This window comes from Anomaloglossus baeobatrachus, chromosome 4 (genome assembly GCF_048569485.1).
Source record: "Anomaloglossus baeobatrachus isolate aAnoBae1 chromosome 4, aAnoBae1.hap1, whole genome shotgun sequence".
In the NCBI taxonomy this organism is placed as follows: Eukaryota; Metazoa; Chordata; class Amphibia; order Anura; family Aromobatidae; genus Anomaloglossus; species Anomaloglossus baeobatrachus.
The window spans coordinates 337,299,850-337,311,532 of NC_134356.1; the positions used below are offsets into that span (position 1 = coordinate 337,299,850).

The following is an 11,683-nucleotide window of genomic DNA, read 5'->3' on the forward strand; positions in this document are numbered from 1 at the left end:
TAAAGCTGATTAAAGAAAACTTCATTTACACGCCTGTATTAGTGGTTGGGAACAGTCTGGGGACCTGACACGTTCTTTTTAACCACTTACATATTACATTTTTCTAATTATAGTGTTATTCACCAATCAGAGATATTACTTGTCTCTGTAGAATTTGACTCCCATACGCTGTGGTATATACAGTTAGGTCCAGAAATATTTGGACAGTGACACAATTTTCGCGAGTTGGGCTCTGCATGCCACCACATTGGATTTGAAATGAAACCTCTACAACAGAATTCAAGTGCAGATTGTAACGTTTAATTTGAAGGCTTGAACAAAAATATCTGATAGAAATTGTAGGAATTGTACACATTTCTTTACAAACACTCCACATTTTAGGAGGTCAAAAGTAATTGGACAAATAAACCAAACCCAAACAAAATATTTTTATTTTCAATATTTTGTTGCGAATCCTTTGGAGGCAATCACTGCCTTAAGTCTGGAACCCATGGACATCACCAAACGCTGGGTTTCCTCCTTCTTAATGCTTTGCCAGGCCTTTACAGCCGCAGCCTTCAGGTCTTGCTTGTTTGTGGGTCTTTCCGTCTTAAGTCTGGATTTGAGCAAGTGAAATGCATGCTCAATTGGGTTAAGATCTGGTGATTGACTTGGCCATTGCAGAATGTTCCACTTTTTTGCACTCATGAACTCCTGGGTAGCTTTGGCTGTATGCTTGGGGTCATTGTCCATCTGTACTATGAAGCGCCGTCCGATCAACTTTGCGGCATTTGGCTGAATCTGGGCTGAAAGTATATCCCTGTACACTTCAGAATTCATCCGGCTACTCTTGTCTGCTGTTATGTCATCAATAAACACAAGTGACCCAGTGCCATTGAAAGCCATGCATGCCCATGCCATCACGTTGCCTCCACCATGTTTTACAGAGGATGTGGTGTGCCTTGGATCATGTGCCGTTCCCTTTCTTCTCCAAACTTTTTTCTTCCCATCATTCTGGTACAGGTTGATCTTTGTCTCATCTGTCCATAGAATACTTTTCCAGAACTGAGCTGGCTTCATGAGGTGTTTTTCAGCAAATTTAACTCTGGCCTGTCTATTTTTGGAATTGATGAATGGTTTGCATCTAGATGTGAACCCTTTGTATTTACTTTCATGGAGTCTTCTCTTTACTGTTGACTTAGAGACAGATACACCTACTTCACTGAGAGTGTTCTGGACTTCAGTTGATGTTGTGAACGGGTTCTTCTTCACCAAAGAAAGTATGCGGCGATCATCCACCACTGTTGTCATCCGTGGACGCCCAGGCCTTTTTGAGTTCCCAAGCTCACCGCTCAATTCCTTCTTTCTCAGAATGTACCCGACTGTTGATTTTGCTACTCCAAGCATGTCTGCTTTCTCTCTGATGGATTTTTTCTTTTTTTCAGCCTCAGGATGTTCTGCTTCACCTCAATTGAGAGTTCCTTAGACCGCATGTTGTCTGGTCACAGCAACAGCTTCCAAATGCAAAACCACACACCTGTAATCAACCCCAGACCTTTTAACTACTTCATTGATTACAGGTTAATGAGGGAGACGCCTTCAGAGTTAATTGCAGCCCTTAGAGTCCCTTGTCCAATTACTTTTGGTCCCTTGAAAAAGAGGAGGCTGTGCATTGCAGAGCTATGATTCCTAAACCCTTTCTCCGATTTGGATGTGAAAACTCTCATATTGCAGCTGGGAGTGTGCACTTTCAGCCCATATTATATATATAATTGTATTTCTGAACATGTTTTTGTAAACAGCTAAAATAACAAAACTTGTGTCACTGTCCAAATATTTCTGGCCCTGACTGTATACAGTACTTTTCCATAAATTCAGAGTATTAATTACCAATTTGTTTATATAATGTCATATGTATTTTGTTGGAAGTATTCAATGAAATAACATTACATCTTTAGTATTCTGACGAGCCATTTCTCGGGAAATTTTAATTGGGCTAGAATAGATTATGCATCAAAGTAAATAATTTGTTGGTCAAGTAAATATAGTGGGGTGCAAAATAGCTTTTTGACTGTCCTGGTAAAACAGATCAGTAACTAATAGAAATCTGAAAAAGTACTGCTCACGTTGTTATTTTGCTGAATTATAGTGGCTTGCACTGGTGGACACAGACAGAAGAGGACCCTGTGCAAGAACAATATATGGGCCGTCCAATAGCTCATGATAAGTCCATTTGTTTTGGATGTGCAAGTGGACCCGCTCAACCTTTTGGGCCCTGGGTGGCTTCATAGGTTGCACCAATGATATGTCCACCCCTAGTGGCTTGTGTCAGCTCTTTATAATCTGATCTCTCTAACTCCTTGAAAAATCCAAGGACCTAACACATGGACCTTACCAGCTTATCGTTACTGGCCGCCACATCCGCTCCTACCTCATGCCCTGTAGAAGTCACTACTCCTCAGGAGTCTTCCTTTCAAAATAGCATATTATCTTTTGTAGCTTCTAGATTGTAACCTTTGTATCATAGAAGTTGACCAAAGGGTCATTGTTAACAAGAAATAGTAGCCTCAAATTCTGGCTTTTTCACTTATGTTTAGAAACTAAGGGTACCTTCACACTTTAGCGATGTAGCAGCGATCCGACCAGCGATCTTACCTGGTCAGGATCGCTGCTGCATCGCTACATGGTTGCTGGTGAGCTGTCAAACAGGCAGATCTCACCAGCGACCAGTGACCAGCCCCCAGCCAGCAGCGACGTGCAAGCGACGCTGCGCTTGCACGGAGCCGGCGTCTGGAAGCTGCGGACACTGGTAACTAAGGTAAACATCGGGTATGGTTACCCGATGTTTACCTTAGTTACCTGCTCACACCGCTTAGCTTAGCGTGTGCAGGGAGCAGGAGCCGGCACTGGCAGCATGAGAGCTGCGGAGGCTGGTAACGAAGGTAAATATCGGGTAACCACCTTGGTTACCCGATGTTTACCTTGGTTACAGCTTACCGCAGGCTGTCAGACGCCGGCTCCTGCTCCCTTCACATTCAGGATTGTTGCTCTCTCGCTGTCACACACAGCGATGTGTGCTTATCAGCGGGAGAGCAACAATAAAAAAACGAACCAGCACTGTGTGTAACGAGCAGCGATCTCACAGCAGGGGTCAGATCGCTGCTCAGTGTCACACACAGCGAGATCACTAATGAGGTCACAAAAAACGTGACTCAGCAGTGATCTCAGTAGCGATCTCGCTGTGTGTGAAGTACCCCTAAAGCTCTTATTAGGATTAGGTAGAAGATAATGTTATGCCAAGCAAAGAGGTCAGTTCCTTTTGATATAGAGTGATGTCTGTAGGATAGGTTACGCAAGCCAAAAGGCTGATTGCCGGCTGCACAGCTGAGGAGATCAATGTGAACATGATAAATAGATGGTGTGGCCACCACGTTATACCAATAATAAAAGAATCCTGTAATTTTTCATTTAGTGTTGAAAATATTATTTTTATTATCTTATTGATATCCAGTTAGCGTTGAAGAATTCATAGTTTGAATTAGCATGTTGTCTGAAATATGCCAGCCTAAAAACCCGCAACATAATCCATGCATAACATTCACATCTTGTAGTGCATTTCAACTGATTAAGCTTTGAATTTTTCCTATAGCATTGAATAAAAAAAATTGCTGCATACCTAGATTCCATTGTGGATTTGTATACTTGAGAACGGAGACTGTAAAAATCCTATTTTCTTGCACTGGCAGATTGATTTTTTTTGTTATCTTTTTATTCTTTACAATGAGAAGTCAATGGCAACAGAATACCTTCCATTTGACTATGTATTTTTTTCTATTATAAAATAGAACCTTGTAAAAGGTTGGAAAAATGTGTTGTGAACCTAGCCTTGAAAGGGCCAATGTGAGCAAAATTAGTAAAAAAATCTGAATATTGTATCGACTGAAATGGGAAGTGTGAAACGTACAACAATTTAACTGCAGCCTCTATGGAGAAATTTTAAATGAATGTGATTATTATAATCGGCTTTAGATTATTTGACTACTTTTTAGCCTTTTTATTGCAAGTTTCACCTCTTCAAAATTCATTATTCAGAACAGTGTCAATCAGTACAATGCAGCTGCCGCTCCCAGTTGCTATAAAGTATTGGAAAATACCCAGCACTTACAATCTGAATCGAATTATCATGTACGTAAATGTTTTGCTTTATAACCTCTTAGGGCTCCCAAAAAGGACGATTAAATGAGCGGGTGATAACTCAGTACCATTATACACAATGGCCTGATATGGGTGTTCCAGAATACTCTCTCCCTGTGCTGACATTTGTAAGAAAGGCCTCTACAGCAAAGCGTAATGCCAATGGACCAGTCGTAGTGCACTGCAGGTATGTTACTAGACTGATAAAAGTTTTGTAAATTAAAATCTTCTACGGTAAAAACCTGCAAAGGTTATCATGTTACATCATATCAGCTAATCTATCTGCTTACATTAAAAATTATATGTAAATTATAGTTTATATACCCCTGGCAAGGCATAGATATGTTACTTTTAATGTGCCTTATACTGAACTCCAATATATCAATGTGCATCACAGAATAGCAGAATCATCAAATAAACCATGACATTGTTAATAAAATGCTCCTGTTAAAACGTCTACCTACAATTAGTTCTTGAAGGGTTGTCCAGTACTTTTATATTGATGGCATAGCCTTAGGATTAGTCATCAATATAACATGACCAATCCTATGGTCTAATATCAATATCAGATCAGGTTCCCCCAATTCTTAGCTGTTTTGTTTGCCAGCAGTTAGGAGGGAGGTGAAAGGGGGAATAGCATAGCGAGGGCAGAGCATACTTTATGAAGAGAGGTAGTATGAAAAAATATTAAAGAAAGGGGCAGTTAGAGGGGGACATTATAAAAAAAAGAGCAGTTGGGTTATTTTGGAAAAAGGGAGTGTGAGGAGGAAATTAGGAAGAGGGGCAGTGTGTGTGTATATTATAGAGAGGGGCAGTGTGGGGGACAGTATGAAGAGAGGAAGTGTGTGGGGGACATTGTGGAGAACGGCAGTGTGGGTTTTTTTATGGAGAGGGGAAATGTGTGGGAAACATTATGGAGAGACACAGTATGTGGCTCGAGTTTGCAAAACAGTACGAAAAGTCGAAAGTAGAATATTGTTTATGGGTGATTTGGAGCAACGAGACGAAAGTCAAAAGACTAGGCTCCAATATATCAGTCCGGAAGAAACAAGGGAAAAAGGTGCTAACGAATTGAGGAATTCAAGGAACTGTCAAGTTCATTGAAGGAAGCTTGATGGTAATGGGATATTTCACAGCCAAAAGTGCTGAATACTAGACCAGGATCAATTGTGGTCTCAATACTGAGCTACAGTGCCTTGCGAAAGTATTCGGCTCCCTTGAATTTTTCAACCTTTTCTCACATTTCAGGCTTCAAACATAAAGATAACATTTTTAATGTTATGGTGAAGAATCAACAACAAGTGGGACACAGTTGTGAAGTTGAACAAAATGTATTGCTTATTTTAAACTTTTTTAAAAAATAACTGAAAAATGGGGCATGCAATATTATTCGTCCCCTTTAGGCCCCTTTCACACGTCAGTGATTCTGGTATGTTTGTGCTTTTTTTATACGTACCAGAATCACTGACATACGCAGACCCATTATAATCAATCTCACACATCAGTGATTTTTCACTGAACTTGTCTCTGTGCAGCGTACACCCGTGGCCGTGATTCTGCACAGAGACAAGTCAGTTTTTTCTGGCATCACTGATGACCCACGGACCACACTATGGTGTGATCCGTGTGTGATCAGTGAAACACCAGAAAATCACAGACATATTAAATATTAAATATTTTCAACTTACCTTGCCTGCGATTCGCTCTGCAGCCTCTGTTCTCGGCAGCTCCTGCCTGGCTCATGAATATTCATGAGAGCAGGTACAGCCAACCAGGAAGTAGGTGCTGAGAGCGGTGGGCGGACGCTGCAGAGCCGAGGAGTTTAGCACCATGGACAGCAGGAAGGAAGGCAGGTGAGTAATGTCCATATGCAATCACGGATCACGGATTGCACATGGACAACCCACGTGTGCCGTGAATCACGGAACACAGAAGGACATGTGCGTGTTTTACACGTCAGTGAAGAACGTCAGTGTTTTTCACTGACCTGTGAAACGGGCCTTAAGTTAATACTTTGTACTGCCACCTTTTGCTGCGATTACAGCTGCAAGTCGCTTGGGGTGTGTCTCTATCAGTTTTGCACATCGAAAGACTGAAATTCTTGCCCATTCTTCCTTTGCAAATAGCTCGAGCTGAATGAGGTTGGATGGAGAGCGTTTGTGAACAGCAGTTTTCAGCTCTTTCCACAGATTCTCGATTGGATTCAGGTCTGGACTTTGACTTGGCCATTCTAACACCTGGATACATTTATTTGTGAACCATTCTATTGCAGATTTAGCTTTATGTTTGGGATCATTGTCTTGTTGGAAGACAAATCTCCGTCCCAGTCTCAGGTCTTTTGCAGACTCCAACAGGTTTTCATCAAGAATGGTCCTGTATTTGGCTCCATCCATCTTCTCATCAATGTTAACCATCTTCCCTGTCCCTGCTGAAGAAAAGCAGGCCCAAACCATGATGCTGCCACCACTATGTTTGACAGTAGGGATGGTGTGTTCAGGGTGATGAGTTGTGTTGCTTTTATGCCAAACATATCGTTTGGCATTGTACCCAAAAAGTTCTGTTTTGGTTTCATCTAACCAGAGCACCTTCTTACACATGTTTGGTGTGTCTCCCAGGTGGCTTGTGGCAAACTTTAAACAACACTTTTTATGGATATCTTTGAGAAATGGCTTTCTTCTTGCCACTCTTCCATAAAGGCAGATTTGTTCAGTGTACAACTGATTGTTGTCCTATGGACAGACTCTCCCACCTCAGCTGTAGATCTCTGCAGTTAATAATGATAATAATATAATATTTATATTTATTTGGGCCTCTTGACTGCATCTCTGATCAGTCTTCTCCTTGTTTGAGATTAAAGTTTGGATGGACGGCCGGGTCTTGATAGATTTGCAGTGGTATGATACTCCTTCCATTTCAATATGATCGCTTGCACAGTGCTCCTTGGGATGTTTAAAGTTTTGGAAGTCTTTTTGTAACCAAATCTGGCTTTAAAATTCTCCACAACAGTATTATGGACCTGCCTGTTGTGTTCCTTGGTCTTCATTATGCTATCTGCGCTTTAAACAGAACACTGAGACTATCACAGAGCAGGTGCATTTATACGGAGACTTCATTACACACAGGTGGCTTATATTTATCATCATCAGTCATTTAGGACAACATTGGATCATTCAGAGATCCTCAATGAACTTCTGGAGTGAGTGTGCTGCACTGAAAGTAAAGGGGATGAATAATTGCACACTCCACTTTTCAGTTATTTATTTAAAAAAAAAATTAAAATAAGCAATACATTTCGTTCAACTTCACAATTGTGTCCCACTTGTTGATTCTTTACCATAACATTAAAATTGTTATCTTTATGTTTGAAGCTTGAAATGTGGGAAAAGGTTGAAAAATTCAAGGGAGCCGAATGATTTTGCAAGGCACTGTATATGTGAGTATCGTACAAGACGAGTTACTTTGTACACTTGAGTACTCTGGGTATGAAAAGGACAACATAGTGTTCCATCAAGACAACAAACGAAGCATATGTCAAGATTGATGAATAAATGGTTCATTGACAATGAAGCAGAGGTGCTGGATTGGCCCCCATAATCCCCAGACCTCAACCCAATTGTACACTTGTGGGTAGAGTTGATGAAAAAGCTGTATACATACCCAAGTGAGTTGACCTGTATGCACCAATATGGGGAACATATAGTAGAGATCTGGGATCAGATTTTGGTCTAGACGTGCTTGAATCTGTTCAAGAGCATGCCCAGAAGGATTCAGGCAGTGTTTAAAGCTAAAGGTGGATTAACAAAATTATAACAATTTTCTTTTAGATTTTTAGGAGCAAAACAGTAATAGTGCAATGACATGACAAGTGTGCATAAGTAATTATATGCTATATATGTAGTTGCAAGTCAAATTTATGTATGAGATAGCCAAGGTAATTGTCTATTGAAGGTAGTCTTGCGCTCAAAGCTGTAGTGGATGGTGAGATATGCAGCCTGAAATTTAAAAGTTCAAAACAGGGTTACCCTTTTGCTCGTCAGCATATATGTATATATGTTACCAGTTTTTGAAGTACATATATTTCTAAAGATGCTATTGACATTAAATTCTCACCAGATGTCCATTCCACACAGGCAAAGAAATCAAGCCATAAATGGCCATAAAATAAGTTATGTGTAATAGTGAGAAAGGGCACAGGAATAAAGTATTGAACACACTTAGTGAAGTTTATTTCATACTTCGTACACAAGCCTTTGTTGGTGATGACAGCTTGAAGACATCTCCATTATGGAGAAACTAGTCATATGCATTGCCAAATAGTGATTTTGACACATTCTTCCACACACTCTTTAATTCCTGAAGGAAGATTTTGCTAGCTCCTTCTATGAACTCTGAGCTTTAGTTCCTTCCATAAATTTTCTATTGGATTTAGGACAGGTGATTGGCTGGATTATTCTAGCAGCTTTATTTTCATTATCTGAAACCAACTGAGAGTCCCTTTGGCTGTGTGTTTTGGATCATTGTTTTGCTAAAATATCCACCTCGTTTCATCATCATCATCATCATCATCATCATCTTGGTAGATGGCAGCAGAGTTTATCAAGACTGTCCTGGTACATTTGTCCATTCTTCCTTCCTTCAATTATAGTTTGCCAATACAGTATGCTGAAAAACACCCCCATACTGTGGTGTTGGTATGGTTTTTTTGGGGTAATATTAAGTGCCTCTTGGCCTCCAAACATTGTGTGTATTATGACATCCAAAAAGTTAAATTTTTGTCTTATCTGACGAGACTATATTCTCCCAGTATTTCACAGGCATGTCTAAATATTGTTGAGTCTTGTGTGGTGAGCGTGCCATGGAGGTTCACTCATTTTACTTATTGTTTTCTTTTAAACAATTGTACCTCCTGGTTCCAGGTCTTTTTGTAGCTCTCCGCAGATAGTCCTTGGCTCTTGGACAACTCGTCTGATAATTCTTTTCACTCCTCTGTCTGAAATCTTGCAGGGAGCACCGAGTTATGGCTGGATTATGGTACAATTATGTTCTTTCCACTTCTGGATTAAGGCCCTAACAGTGCTCACTGGAACCCTCAGTAGTTTAGAAATTTTTCTGTAACCAATGCTATTAGTATGTTTTGCAAGAATAAGGTTGTGAATTTTTTGAGACAGCTCACTGGTTTAACCAATTATGAGATGAGATGTTTCTTGTGTGGCACCTTGGTAATGAGACACCTTTATTTCGGCCATCAGTTGAACCAGCTGATATTATTTTTCACTAAGCTGCAGGATTGCTTTTTAATTACTGACAGATTTCAGCTGGTGTAATAACTACGTGACTCTTTGCACCTCTCTTTTTTCATGTGTTTTATACATTTTTCCCGTTTAATTTCTCATTATTGCTCAAAACGTACTATATGGACATCTATGGTTTGATTCTTTGCCTATGTGGATTGGATGGGATGTCACTGACATCTGGTGAGAAATTCATGTCAATAGCATCTTTAAGAATATACTGTATTTACTTAAAAAATTGATGACCCGCTATATATATATATATATATATATATATATATATATATATATATATACTAGCTGTACTACCCGGCTTCGCCCGGGTTAATAACTGCTGTTAACAAAATAGAATGTATTAACAAAAATGTATTCTGCACACAAAAACCACAAAACAAATAGATAGAAATGTAATTATTAAATTGTTGCCTATATTAACCAATCAGAGCTCAGATTAATTAACTGTAGTAAAATAGAAGCTAAGCTGTGATTGGTTGCTATTGGCAGCCTGATAAATCTCCAGGCAACAGAAAGCCCTCCCCCTGACAGTATATATTACCTCACACATACAACTCCATGGTCGATGCGTGTCTGGCCCGACCAAAACCCTGCAGAGGTGACAGAAAGGAAAGTGAGTGCTTAGCTGTGCGTGATAGAGCAATAGGTCAGAATTACATCCTGTATTATACTCCAGAGCTGCACTCACTATTCTGCTGGTGCAGTCACTGTGTACATACGTGCTGAGGGTGGTATATATGTTCAAGCACGTGGTAGTATGTGGCGCATTTTGTGTGTGTGTTCATATACCCGAGTGTGGTGAGTATCCCATGTCGGAGCCCCACCTGAGCAACTGTACGGTATATACTCTTTGGCGCCATCGCTCTCATTCTTTAAGACCCCCTTGTTCACATCTGGCAGCTGTCAATTTTCCCCCAACACTTTTCGTTTCACTTTTTCCCCATTATGTAGATAGGGGCAAAATTGATTGGTACATTTTAATGCGCGGGGTTAAAATTTCGCCTCACAACATAGCACCCGACGCTGCCCGGGATAGTAACTGTCTCTCTGTTTATCTCCCATTCTCTGTATGTCTCCCCCTCTGTATATATCTCTCTGTCTCTCTATCTCTTTGTCTGTCTGTCTCTGTCTCTTTCCCTGTCTGTCTCTGACTGTCTCTGTCTCTTTCTCCGTCTGTCTCTGACTGTCTATGTCTCTTTCTCTGTCTGTCTCAATCTCTTTCCCTGTCTGTCTATCTATCTCTGTCACTTTCCCTGTCTGTATCTTTCCCTGTCTGTCTCTTTTCCTCTCTTTCCCTGTCTCTCTTTCCCTGTCTGTCTCTTTCCCTCTGTCTCTTTCCCTGTGTCTATCTCTTTGTCTGTCTCTTTGTCTGTCTCTTACCCTGTCTGTCTCTTTCCCTCTCTTTCCCTGTCTGTCTGTTTCCCTGTGTCTGTCTCTGTCTCTTTGTTTGTGTCTGTCTCTTAACCTCTCTCTCTTTTTCCCTTTCAGTCTGTCTCTTTGTCTGTTAAGTAATGGAAACTCCGGCACACTCACTATCACCCTTGGAGACACAGAAAGTCAGAGACATGTAGCTGATATCAAAATCCTTTTCTTTTTATTTTGTGGTGAAAAACGTGTATCAAAAAAGTGCTGTACAATAGTCCGCCAATCTCAACGTTTCGGCCTATCTGGCCTTCTTCAGGTCGGACGGGCTGATGACAATATATACAATAAAACAAAACAAAACAAAAATACAGGACATCCATCAGTATAGAATAATGGAACAAATAAAAGTTTCACTATAGGTATGTTGGGATAACAAGAGAACATATTTAAGAGACAAAAACACAGAATCATGGGCACAGTAAGTGAATATGTGAACGTCAATAATCATGAATGAAATAGAAAAAGACTGAAAAAAAGGGGGGGGGGTTATTAGAGCAAATTTGTGGCAAACTGCGGTGGATGTTACCAAGTATCTACCGTGGCATGTGCGCATTCGTGTAGCGTGAATACTATATGGCACACATGGTAAAGAGGCTCACCTCAAGGATGAAAGGACTGGAAGTGGATGAACATGCATAGGACACTATCGTTAGACCTATGGTAAAATGAGAATAGTCATCTTCTTGAATAGATGATGTAGAAGTAAATTACTAGACTACTGGAGAGTTTATTATATGGTCATACCAATACTGAAATGCAGTAAGGATTATGGGATACAG

General features: G+C 40.3%; 1 protein-coding gene across 7 annotated transcripts in view; it reads left to right on the top strand.

The window, feature by feature from the left end:
- The window catches only part of PTPRZ1 (protein tyrosine phosphatase receptor type Z1), a 387,789-nt gene that overhangs the window by 339,605 nt on the left and 36,501 nt on the right, over positions 1 to 11,683 (top strand). For all 7 annotated transcript variants that reach the window (XM_075345050.1, XM_075345051.1, XM_075345052.1 and 4 more), the window contains one exon: positions 4,197 to 4,360. In XM_075345050.1, the coding sequence (XP_075201165.1) occupies positions 4,197 to 4,360 (164 nt within the window). The remainder of the gene's footprint in view (positions 1 to 4,196; positions 4,361 to 11,683) is intronic.